This window comes from Chiloscyllium plagiosum, unplaced genomic scaffold, assembly GCF_037043375.1.
Source record: "Chiloscyllium plagiosum isolate Xiang-an unplaced genomic scaffold, Cpla_swu_hap1 HiC_scaffold_1, whole genome shotgun sequence".
Classification (NCBI taxonomy): Eukaryota; Metazoa; Chordata; class Chondrichthyes; order Orectolobiformes; family Hemiscylliidae; genus Chiloscyllium; species Chiloscyllium plagiosum.
This window is the reverse complement of record NW_028270139.1, coordinates 91,363,562-91,376,867: the sequence shown is the minus strand read 5'-3', so window position 1 is coordinate 91,376,867 and position 13,306 is coordinate 91,363,562. Positions and strand designations below refer to the sequence as shown.

The window sequence follows — 13,306 nt, the reverse complement described above, 5'->3', positions numbered from 1 at the left end:
GACACACACACACAGGGACAGTGAGACACACACACAGGGATACAGTGAGACACACACACACAGGGATACAGTGAGACACACACACACAGGGACAGTGAGACACACACACAGGGACAGTGAGACACACACACAGGGATACAGTGAGACACACACACAGGGACAGTGAGACACACACATGGATACAGTGAAACACACACAGGGACAGTGAGACACACACACAGGGATACAGTGAGACACACACACACAGGGACAGTGAGACACACACATGGATACAGTGAAACACACACAGGGACAGTGAGAACACACACAGGGACACAGTGAGACATACACAAGGACACAGGACACACATAGTGAGACACACACACAGGGACACAGAGACACACACAGGGACACAGTGAAACACATACACAGGAACACAGTGTGACACAGACAGTGAGAGACACACAGGAACACAGTGTGACACACATAGACACATACACACAGACATAGTGAGACACATACACAGGAATACAGTGTGACACAGGCACATACACACAGGCACAGAGAGAGACACAGAACACAGTGTGATACACACAGACACACACGGACACAGTGAGAAACAGAGTGAGGCACACACAGGAACACAGTCTGACATACAGTGAGAGACACACAGGAACACAGTCTGACATACACAGTGAGAGAGACACACACAGGAACACAGTGAGACACACATACATAGTGAGACACACACAGACATAGCGAGACACACAGACATAAGGACACCCACACATAATGACACACATATAGTGACACACACAGTGAGACACTCAGAGACACAGAGTGAGACACAGACTGTGAGACACACAGTGAGACATATAAACACAGTCACACACTGAGACAGTGAGACAGACACAGTGAAACACAGACACATACACTGCCACAGTGAAACACACACAAACACATGTCCATACAGAGCAGGAGAATCGACCTTTCGGGTAAGCCCTTCATCAGGAATTAGGCTCATTCTTGATGAAGAGTTTATACCCAAAACGTCTGACTGACCCGCGGTGTTTTTCCAGCACCACACTCTAGACTCTGATCTCCAGCATCTGCACTCCTCACTTTCTCCACAAACACACACAAATACTGAGATATACACATAGAGAGACACAGACATACTCAGACACAGACACACACACTGAGACACAGGCACACTGAGACAGACACACTGAGACACAGACAGACACCAAATAGAGACTGACATATACACACAAACTGAGACAGACACAAAAACATACCTTTAGAGGCACGCACACACACTGAGACAGAGACCGGCATACTTACACACCTATACACACATAGACAGAGACAGTAACCCACTTATAGACACACACAGAGACTGAAGCCAGGAAGGAGGTAGAAGCGGCAGGAGGATCGCATATGCCCCCGGCCCCCGGTTTTCCCACCAGTGGACGGAGAGAGGGGAGGGAAGGGGAGAACCCGAGCAAAGCTGCTCCTTCGGAGGGGGTTCGCTGCCCAGGGAAGGAGCTGGAGCTGCACTCGGGCAAAGTGCTGTGCTGCCCCCACCCTCAGCTTCCAGCCCATCCCTCATCCCTTACTCCACCGCCCCCCAAGTAAACAGGGGGTTGAAGAGCTCCCTTACACCCAGCTGCCCCGCAGCCTGGTCCCAGACTGCAGAAAGAACAGCTTCAACTCCATCAGCGGCCAGGGGCTCAGTGAGAGAGAGGGGGAGAGAGAGCCCGAATGGGTGGGGGGGTAACCCCTCACCCTCACCGTCCCACTGGCTACTTGTTGCCATTCCCCGTGTTGGGAGTCCAGCCTTGGAGTTCTCTTGCTCTGCAGATCAGTCACCAAGCACTTGAGTTTCCTAAACTGCTTTAAAGCTTATCCCAAACTCGCTGCACGTCTCAGTCTGACAGCCCACCTTCTCTGTTCCCGGGACGTGGTTCCAGCCCGCAGCCACTCGGTAGCCATCCCTACGGTCAGGACCATTCACCTCAGCTCGGGGCACAGGTTCCTATCGCCCGGATATTGCCGGCTGTAGCAGGCGCTGCATGTTCCCTGCCCGGTCACTCACGGTGACACCACTCACTCTGATGCATCTCAGTTCGGTGAAGAACCCGCAGGAGAAAAAGTGACTCCAGCGGCAAACTGAGGTCGTTCGACTTCGTTTATGGGGTCATTCGCGCAGTCTGATGAATAGGACAACTCCCATGTTGCATTGAATGTAAGAATCTACATCATCATTTAAAAACTAGACTTTTTTTTTCCCGAAAAAGAAGAACTGATATCACAACTGTACGTTATGTTAATTTTACCTTCAAAATATACTTCATTTTTTTACGTTGAATATACTACAGATAAAAAGATCATTCAGCACAACCAAGTGTCAGTTGTTCAACTCCACAAAGTGTCCACTCATTCCATTTGCCTGGTCTCAGTCTTTTAGTGTTTTGTTTTTCATGTTACTGTGTGAAATGGGGAGCAAAGTTTGTGGAACACACAGAAGAGAGAAAACTGCCAGATGCAGCAAAAGAAATATAGAAGTATTTGCATTCATGCAGCACTCCCAGCCTACACTTTGTTTTTTCCAAGTTAAAAATCACACAACACCAGGTTATAGTTCAACAGGTTTATTTGGAAGCACTAGCTTCCTGAACACTGCTCCTTCATCAGGCAGCGCTCCGAAAGCTACTGCTTCCAAATAAACCTGTTGGACGATAACCTGGTGTTGTGTGATTTTTAATTTTGTCCACCCCAGTCCAATACTGGCACCTCCACACCTTGGTTTTTTTCCCCCCAGAAAGAACAAAGTGAAAATTGAGTAACAAGAGAAAAGTGAGTAGAATTAAAGCATGAACATTTTCAGAAATCTGAGATTTCTCATCCACCGGCTTCCAGACTCATCCATAATGCAGGAAATCACCGTATTTTAGGTGCCAGTAAGAGCTGTCAGTGACCAAAATACATCATGCAATCAATCAGCCAGCTTGATTGGCATACACATCCACTCCCTCTGCGACTATTGCTCAGCAGCAGCAGTGTACAAGGTTCACTGTAGAAATTCACCTAAGGTTCTGAGACATCAACTTCCAAATCCACGACCATTTCCATCTAGACGAACAAGAAGCAGCGAACACTGCTACCTTCAAGATCCCCTCCAAACCACTCACCATTCTGATCTGGAAATACATTGCCATTCCTTCACTGTCATTAGGTCAAAACCCTGGAATTCCCTTCCTAATGGCATTGTGGGTCAACCCACAGCAGGTGAACTGCAGCTGTTCAAGAAAGCAGCTCACCTTCACCTTCTCAACGAAGGGCGCGCAATAAATGCTGGTCAGCCAGCGACACCATCGTCTCACAAAGGAATAAAATGAAAAAAAAAATCCACGTGTATTTGGAGAGGCAACGTCCGAATACGGATAGTCACCATGGTTTTGTGGGAGGGAAATCACATCTCACAACCATGATAAAGTTATTTGAGGAAGTATCCAAAAAGAATGATGAGAATAGAACTGTAGACATCATTTACTTAGATTTTAGTAAAACCTTTGATAAAGTTCCACATAATGGACTAATTAGTAAAATTAGATCACATCACACAAGATTCAGGGTGAACTTGCCAATTGGTTACAAAATTAACTTTAGGTAGGAGACACAGACAGATGGTGGAGGGTTGTTTTTTTTTTACTTCTAGAGGCCTGTGACCAGTAGTGTTCCACAGGGATTAGTACTGGATCCACTGTCACTTGTTATTTATATAAATGATATGGATGAGAATATAGAAGGCATGGTTAGTAATTTTGCAGATGCCACCAAAACTGGTCGTATAGTGGGCAGCGAACAGGGTTAAATAAGATTACAAAGAGATCTTGATCAATTGTGTCAATTGGCTCAGGAGTGGCAGATGGAGTCTAATTTGGATAAATGCAAGACACTGCATTTTGGCAAAACAAAAAAAGGGCAGGACTTATACAAGTAAAGTCAGGTCAAGGATATTATTGTAGAACAGAGAGACCAGGTACATGAATTTTCAAAATTTGTGTCACAAAGAGACTGGATGGTTAAGAAGGCATTTAGAATGCTTGCCTTCATTGCTCAAACCTTTGAGTACTGGAGTTGGGAATCATGTTGAGATTATACAGGGCATTGGTGAGGTCTCTTCTGGAGTACTGTGCAAAAAGGTAAAAACAATGACTGCAGATGCTGGAAACCAGATCTGGATTAGTGGTGCTGGAAGAGCACAGCAGTTCAGGCAGCATCCAAGGAGCAGCGAAATCTCCTTGAATGCTGCCTGAACTGGAGTACTGTGCAGCCATGTAATAGGAAGGATATTATTAAACTGGAGAGGGCTCAGAAAAGATTTACCGGGATGTTGCCGGGAATGGAGGGTTTGAGTTATAAAAATATGCTGTATAGACTGGGGCTTTTTTCACTGAAGCGTCAGAGGTTGAGGGGTGACCTTATGGAATTCACAAATTATGAGCGGCTATTCGTAGAAAGTCCTTTTCCTAAGGTGAGGGTGTTCAAAGTAAGGAGGCATATATTTAAGGTGAGAGGAGGAAGATTTAAAAAGGAAGTGAGGGGCAACTTTTTTTACACCGAGTGGTTAGTGTGTGGAATGAACTGCAAGAGGAAGTGGTGGGTGTGGGTACACTTACAATTTTAAAAGACATTGGATAAGTAAATGAATTAGAAAGGTTTGGAAGGATATGGGTCAAACGCAGGCAGGTGGGACTAGTTAGTTTGGGGGAACATTGGACTAGTTGGACTGAAGGGTCTGTTTTCATTCTGTATGACTCTATGATGTCACTTATTTCACATTATGTCCAAATTAATTTCTGTTCACAAGGCTAGGCGCACAACAGATTTCAATGAGATTTAGAAGATTCTTGAATGTAAATTACAAATTGGCAAAATGAGGAAAACACTGGTTGCATTACTAAACTACATTCTGATACATTTATTTTTCAAGCAGCAAAAAAACAGATTATCTGGTTCAGATTATCACATTAATGTTTGTGAGAGTTTGCTGCATGCAATATGGTTGATGTTTCCGACACACAACGGTGATTGCACTCCAAAATGAAAGCACTTCATTATCTATAAAGTACCTTGGGAAGTTTCAAAGTTGTGACAGGTGTTATTTTTTTTTCCCCCAATCAGATCAAGGTTGGATTGTACCACAACTCTATTTGTCTCTGATCTGCTTTCTTTGATATCTAACAAAATATATCAGTTGCAGTCAACTTCCACTAAATGTGCCAATTCTGATTTTAAATTTGTGATTTCTTGTTCCAGACTCTCCCATGATAGAAACCAATTGGAGCTAATTTAGTCAGTATCCCAAATCTGACACAATTCCAAGGCAAACAGCCATGACACAGCAGAACAGGGGCTGAGCACCAAACTAAGTTTGATCTCCACATTCATGGAAGCTGAAAGCACCAATCAGTACCCTAACAAATTTCATTTAGTTCAAATGCCAACAGATAAATCAAGAAATGCGCTTGCCAATTGGATATATAATTGGCTTTTCGGCAGGAGCCAGAGAGCGGTTGTGGACGGTTAATTTTTGGACTGGAGGCCTGTGATCAGCAGTGTTCTACAGGGATCAGTTCTGGTTTGTTTATCATTTCTACAAGTTATTTGGATGGGAAAATAGAAGACATTCTTAGTAAGTTTGGAGACTACACCAAAATTGGTGCATAGAAGACACTGAAGAAGATTTCCTAAGACAACAAAGGGATCTTGATCAAATGGGTCAATGGGCTGAAAAATGGCAGATGGAGTTCAATCTGGATAAAAGCAAAGTATTGCATTTTGGTACAACAAATAGGAACAGGATTTAAACAATTAATGGTTGACGCTACTTCAGTAAATGTTTTTAAAGCTAAGATAATTTTTTTTAACAATAAAGGAATTAAGGGTGAGGGTGAGAAGGTGGGAAAGTGGAGCTGAGTCCACAAAAAGATCAGCCATGACCTAATTGAATGGCGGAGCAGGCTTGAAGGGCCAGACGGCCTACTCCTGCTCCTAGTTCATATGTTCTTATGAGAGACAATCTCAAAGAAGTTTATAAAATAATGAGAGAAATAGATAGCTTTAATGGTAGTTGCCTTTTCCCTGTGATGGGGAATTTTAAGACAAGGGGGTACACTTTTAAGGTGAGGGGGAGAGATTTAAAATAGACATGATGAGTAAATCTTTTACACAGAGGGTGGTTGACATGTGAAATGAACGTCCTGAGGAAGCAGTGGATGTGGGTACAATTACAATGTTTAAAAAACATTTGGTCAAGTCCATGAGTAGGAAAGGTTTGGAGGGATATGGGTCAGGACTAGTTCAGTTTAAGATATCTACTCGATATGTACTGGTCGGACTGAATGTTCTGTTTCCATACTGTATAACTCTCCGAGGCTAAGTGAGGGATGTGATGAGTAGCAGGCAGTAAACAGTTTAGCCAAAGCTCCCAGTCATTTGGGGAGGCCATGAAAAATACTCCTGCACTCTGTGGCTTCACAAAACTCGTATTTCTTAAATTTAGGAAGTTTTTGTTTTACAGTTTTCCAGCCATTAGGAGCATTGATTGAAAAATCCAGAATGAATAGTGGGAGCTTGCTCTGAATGACCCAAACATTTTAAGTAAAGTGGATCTGAAGTGGGCGCAGGAGCTCATTTCAGTGAACTAAGAATACAGCTTTAAAAAGGCCCTTAACAATTTAGCCTCAGCCTCAACATTTTGCAGGTTAGACTAAGGCATCTGTTTTGATATTTTAGTTATCATCACATTTGTTTCTGAAAAATTAGATGTCTGTCCACTATCAATCTCTTGATCATTTTAAATACCTCTGTTAGACTGTCCCGCAATCTTTTAAATTCAAAGGCACACAAGTGAAGTTGATGCATCCTGCTCATTACTTATCTCTCTTAGTGCTGGTATTATTTGGTGAATCCACTGTGTTCCCTTCAAGGCAATGTATCGGTCCATAAGACCATAAGAAAATGAACAGGAGTAGACCATTCCACTGTTTGAGCCTGCTCTGACATTCAATAGGGTCATGGCTAATCAGACATTCCTCATGTCCATGTTTCTGCTTTTCCTCCAAAAAAGTCCCTGAATTTCACTTTTCTGCATAATCAACAATCCTTGATTCCTCTACTGATCAAAGATCTATCTATCTCAGCTTTATAAAGTCATACTGTCATACAGCACAGAAATAGCCTCTTTGACCCAACTCATCCATGCCAAGTCAGTGTCCTAAACTAAACTACTCCCAATTGCCTGCATTTGGCATTTATCCATCTAAACTTTTCCAATCCATGTACCTCTTTCAATGTCACACCACAAAAATATCAGGCAATAAGAGTAATCTAACCATCACCCTTTGACAATGGCATCACTAAATCCCCCACTACCATCCTGGGGGGGCTACCATTGACTAGAAACTGAAGTGGACAAGCCATATAAGTACAGTGGAATACCACAGCAAATAAATCACCATCTGACTCCCCAAGGGCGGTCCAGCATCAACAAGGCATAAGTCAGGAATGTGATGGAAAACTCCCCACTTGCCTGAATGGGTGTAGCTCCAACAACACTCTAGAAGTTTGATACCAAGTAGGGCAAAGCAGCCTGCTTGACAAGCATCACATCGCAAACATTCACTCCCTCCACCACAGATAGAGGCAACAAAAATGCTGCCTCACACCACCAGGGATCTGGGCGCGATTCCCACTTTGGGCGACTGTCTGTGTAGAGTTTGCACATTTTCCCTGTGTCTGCGTGGGTTTCCTCCAGGTGTTCCGGTTTCCTCCCACAGTCCAAAGATGTGCAGGCCAGGTGAATTGGCCATGCTAAATTGCCCAGTGTTCCAAGGATGTGTTAAGTTAAAAATTACACAATACCACGTTATAGTCCAACAAGTTCATTTGGAAGCACTAACCTTCAATGCGCTGCTCTTTCATCAGGTGGTTGTGGAGGATAAGACCAAAAGACCGTAACGCCATAAGATCAGAACACACACACCTGACGAAGGAGCAGTGCTTCGAAAGCTAGAACTTACAAATAAATCTGTTGGACTATAACCTGGTGTTGTGTGATTTTTAACTTTGTCCACCCCAGTCCAATACCGGCATCTCCAAGCTGGCAGGTGGGACTAGATTGGGTTGGGATATCTGGTCGGCGTGGACAGGTTGGACCGAAGGGTCTGTTTCCATGTTGTACATCTCTATGACCCTATGACTCTAAGTCAAGGATGTGTAGGCTAGGTGTATTAGTCGGGGGAAATGTAGAGTAATAGGGGGAAGTGAATGGGTTTCAAGGGCAGCAGATATATGAAACAACATCACTTGTAATTTTCCATTCAAACCAGGTAAAACCCTGACATGGTCCCTTCACCATCAAAATCCTGAAATTCCTTCCCTAATGGCAATGTGGATATACCATAGGAGCATGTGGGCTAAGGATTCTATGACTCTATGATCGCCATGGCCCCAAAGTTTATGCCTGTTGTAGGTGCAACATTTTAACTGTCCAATTTCTCATGACTAGATGCATCAACTTGATGTATCTCAATCCACTAAAGATCCCACAGAATAAAAATGACTCAAGTGGCAAATGACTTTAACTAAGTTCGCTCATTAGTATGTGGGGCTATCCACACACCTTGTTTCATAAATGGGACAAACTCCTATATTTCACTGAATATATGAATTTACAATCATTTAAAAACTGAGGTGCTGAGCTTTCTGTTCCTAAAAAGTCAAGAGCTGAACTTACAACTGTATGTTCTGTTAATTTAACCTTCAAAATATACTGTGCAAAATGGGGAGAGAAACAGGCTTATGGAACACACAGAAGAGAGAAAACTGTCAGATGCAGCGAAATGTAGAAGTATTTGTATTCATGCAGCATTGCCAGCCTACACTTTGTCTTCTCCAGAAAGAACAAAGTGAAAAGTAAGTAGCAAGAGAAAAGTGAGCATTAAAGCATGAACATTTTCAGAAATCTGAGATTTCCCTTTCACTGGCATCCAGACTCATTTATAATGAGGAAAATCGTTGTACTTTAGGTGCCTCCAAGATCTATCAGAAACCGCAATACATTATGTATTTAGAGAGGAAAAGACTGATTACAGATAGTCAGCATGGTTTTGTGGGAGAGAAATCACGTCTCACAAATTTGATTTAAGATTTTTGAGGAAGTAACCGAAAAGACTGATGACAATAGAGCTGTAGATGTTGTTTCCATGGACTTTACTAAAGTCTTTGATAGGTTCTGCATGGTGGACTAATTAGTAAAGTTAGATTACATTGGATTCAGGGTGAGCTTGCTGACTGGATACAAAATTAGCTTTATGGTAGGAGACAGAGAGTGATGGAGGAGGATTATTTTTTGGGCAGGGATTGGTGCTGGGTCCACTTTTGTTTGTCATTTATGCAAATAACTTGGATGAAAATATAACAGGTATAGTTAGTAAGTTTGTGGATGACACCAAAGTTGGTGGTATTGTGAACAGTGAAGAAGGTTGTCTAAGATTACAAAGAGATCTTGATCAATTGGGTCAATGGGCTAAGAAATGGCAGATGGAGTTTAATTTGGATAAACACAAGGTTATGCATTTCGGTCAAACAAACCAGAGCAGGGCATATATAATTAAGAGTAGGGCACTAGATAGTGTTGCAGAACAGACAGACCTAGGGGTTCAGGTACATAATTCTTTGAAATTTGCATCACGGGTCGAAGTCAGTTAGCAGTTGGCACACTTGCATTCATTGCTCAGGCCTTGGAGTATAGGAGGTCATGCTGATGTTGTACAGGATGTTGGTGAAGCCTCTTCTGGAGTACTGTTTGTAGTCCTGGTCATCCCAGTATAGGAAGGACATTATTAAACTGGACAGGTTTCAGAAAAGATTTACCAGGATGTTGCTCAAAATGCTGGAACATTTTTCACTGGAGCGACTGAGATTGCGAGGTGACTTTATAGAAGTTTATCACATTATGAGGGGCATCATGAAGGTGAATAGCAAAGTTCCTCTCCCTAATGTCGGGAAGTTTAAAACTAGGGAGCATATTTTTAAGGTGAGAGGAGAAAGATGGATGGAAAGAGGTCATGAAGGGCAACATTTTTATATATAGTGTGGTTAGTGTGTGGAATGAACTGCCAGATGAAGTGGTGGGTGCAGCACAGTTATAATGTTTAAAAGACTTTTGGATAAGTAAATGAGTTGGAAAGGTTTGGAGGGAAATGGCTGAAATGCAGGCAGGGACTAATTTAGGTTATGAACATTGTTGATGTGGACTAGTTGGACCGATGGATCTGTTTCCAAGCTGTATGACTCTGTGATGTCACTTCTTCGTGCTCTTTCACATTACTTAAACCCAGCATCCAAATTAATTTCTGTCCACAAGGCTGGGCACACAACTAGTTTCAATAGATGGAATATAACTTCAAATTGGCAAAATGAAGAAAACACTGGTTGCAATACTAAGCTACATTCTGATGCATTTATCATGCTCGACCTGCTGTGCTTTCTCCAGCCCCATACCTTATCGACTCTGACTTTCCAGCATCTGCAGTCCTTCAGCCAGTAAGAAAGAAACAGATTATCTGGTCAGATTATCGCATTACTGTTCGTGAGAGCTTGCTGTGTGCAAACTGACTGCTGTTTCTGACACAAAACTGTGATCACACTTCAAAATGAAAGCACTTTCTTATCGATAACGTACCTTGGGAAGTTTCAAAGTTGTGATAAGTGCTATCTTTTTTTTCCCCAATCACAACCAGGTTCAATTATACCTCAACACTGTTTGTCTCTGGTCTGCTTTCTTTGATATCTAACAAAATATATCAATTACTTTCCCTGAATGGTCTAATTCTGATTTTAAATTTGTTCCGGATTCCCGCATTATGGAATAAAGGGAGCGAATTTAGTCAGTACCCCATATCTGACACAATTTCAAGGCAAACAGCCATGACACAGCAGGGGCTGAGCACCAAACTAAGTTTGACCTCCACATTCAAAGAAGCTGAAAGTACCAATCAGTACCCTAACAAATTTCAGTCAGTGCAAAAGCTGACAGATAATTCAAGAAATGAGTGATATGGTGAATAGCAGGTAAGAAGCTGTTTAGGCAAAGCTCCCAGTCATTTCATGGAGCTGCCGGAGTTGGACTGAGGTGGTCAAAGTCAGAAGTCACACAACATCAGGTTATAGTCTTATAGGTTTATTTGACATCAGAAGCTTTTGGAAGGCTGCTCTGCCATCAGGTGAAGTTCTCCAGTCATTTGGAGAAGCCATGAAAAACCTCTATCCCTCTGGTTCCACAAAACTTATGCCCTCTAGTCTTGGACTCTCCTACTTTGAGGAAAAGACCTGACTATTGACCTTATCTATGTGCCTCCTGCTCTTATAAACCTCTATACTTCCTCAGCCTCCTATGGTCCAGGGAGAGACTCTGCTCCAACAGCTCTCTGCTGCAAGGAGTTCCTAGATTCACAACCATGAGAGAGAATTAATTTATCCTCATCTCAGTTTTAAATTGGCACCCCTTTAAATTGGCACTCAAGTGAGTGAATATAGGGAGATCGAGAGGGTGGATAAAGGGAGATCGAGTGGGTGGATAAAGGGAGATCGAGTGGGTGAATAAAGGGAGATCGAGTGGGTGGATAAAGGGAGATCGAATGAGTGAATAAAGGGAGATCGAGTGAGTGGATAAATGGAGATCGAGTGGGTGAATAAAGGGAGATCGAGTGGGTGGATAAATGGAGATCGAGTGGGTGAATAAAGGGAGATCGAGTGGGTGGATAAAGGGAGATCGAGTGAGTGGATAAAGGGAGATCGAGTGGGTGAATAAACAAAATCACTTGGGTGAACAAAGGGAAATGGAATGAGTGAACAAAAGGAAATCAACCGGGTGAATAAAGAGAACCCGAGTGGATGAATGAAGGGGAAATTAAATGGAAAGAAAAGGTAAATTAATCAGGTGAATCAAGGGAAATCCAGTGGGTGTAAAATGGGAAGTCAATCAGGAGTATAAAGATATATCCAACTGGCAAATAAAAGGATATCACGCATGTGAATAATGTGCAATTAATCAAATGAATAAAGGGATATTGAGCAATGAACAAAGGGAATTCAATCAGATGAATAAAGGCATATTGAGTGAATGAATAAAGGGGAACTGTGTATGAAAATAAAGAGAAATTGAGTGGTTGAATAAAAGGAAATCAAGCATGCGACAGGGAAAGTGAGTCGTTGAATAAAGGAAAATCAATTGGGAAGATAATGGGAAGTCAAGCCAGTTAATAAAAGGAAATATAGTGGGTGAAAATAGGGAAATGGAGCGGGATAAGAAAGAAAAATTGATTGGATGAATAACGCAAAATTGATTGGGAAAATACAGATATATCCAGAGGTGGATAAAGCGAAATCAGGCAGGTGAATAATGTGAAACTGAGATAGTGAATAAAAAGATATTGAATAAATGAAAGGAATTGAATCACATGAATAACATGAAACTCATCAAGTTAAAAATCACACAACACCAGGTTATAGTCCAACAGGTTTAATTGGGAGCACACTAGCTTTCAGAGCGCCGCTCCTTCATCAGGTGATAGTGGAGGGCTCAATCCTAACACAGAATTTATAGCAAAAATTTACAGAGTGATGTAACTGAAATTATACATTGAAAAATTGATTGTTCAGTCTTTCATCTGTTTGAATACCGTGATAGTTTCACTTCTTTCATGTGTACATCACAAAACCTTTTTAAAAAAAGTTGCATTCTCAGGTTAGCTGTTAACAATGGTGATAGCTAGACAATATGTTCAAATCATGAAATTTACCGGGTGAATAAAGGGAATCAAACTGTTGATTAAACTAAAATTGAACAGCACATAGAAGTAAATTGATTGGGAGGATAACAGGAAATTGAGCAAAGAATAAAATAAAATTGAGCAGTGAATTTTGTGATAATGAACCAGAGAATAACAGGAAATCAAGCTGATGAATATAATTAAATGGTTTGGGTGAATGTTCTGATATCATTGGGGAGAATAAAGTAGCATCATTTTGCTCAATAACATGAAATCATTCAAATAAATAAAGGGAAATTGATCAGGTACATCATGAGAAATTGAACACATGATTGGAGGGAATTTGATCAGATAAATAAAGTGGGTGAATAAAGTGAAACCAAGCAGGAGATAAAAGAAACAATTGAACAGTCAATAAAGGGAAACCCAGCAGTGAGTAAAGGTAAATCAATCAGTGGATAACGGAATAGAGAGCAGAGAAT

At 41.9% G+C, this 13,306-nt stretch overlaps 1 protein-coding gene across 9 annotated transcripts in view; it reads right to left on the bottom strand.

Annotated features, from left to right (window-relative positions):
• Positions 1–13,306, bottom strand: part of pde4d (phosphodiesterase 4D, cAMP-specific) — a 1,351,522-nt gene that overhangs the window by 261,910 nt on the left and 1,076,306 nt on the right. Inside the window, exon 1 of one of the 9 annotated variants that reach the window (XM_087988850.1) lies at positions 1,925–2,007. The exons of the other annotated variants lie outside the window; for them this stretch is intronic. Within the exon in view, the coding sequence (XP_087844976.1) occupies positions 1,925–1,992 (68 nt within the window). The 5' untranslated portion in view covers positions 1,993–2,007. Of the gene's footprint in view, positions 1–1,924; positions 2,008–13,306 lie in introns of those variants that run through there. 9 annotated transcript variants of the gene reach the window in all.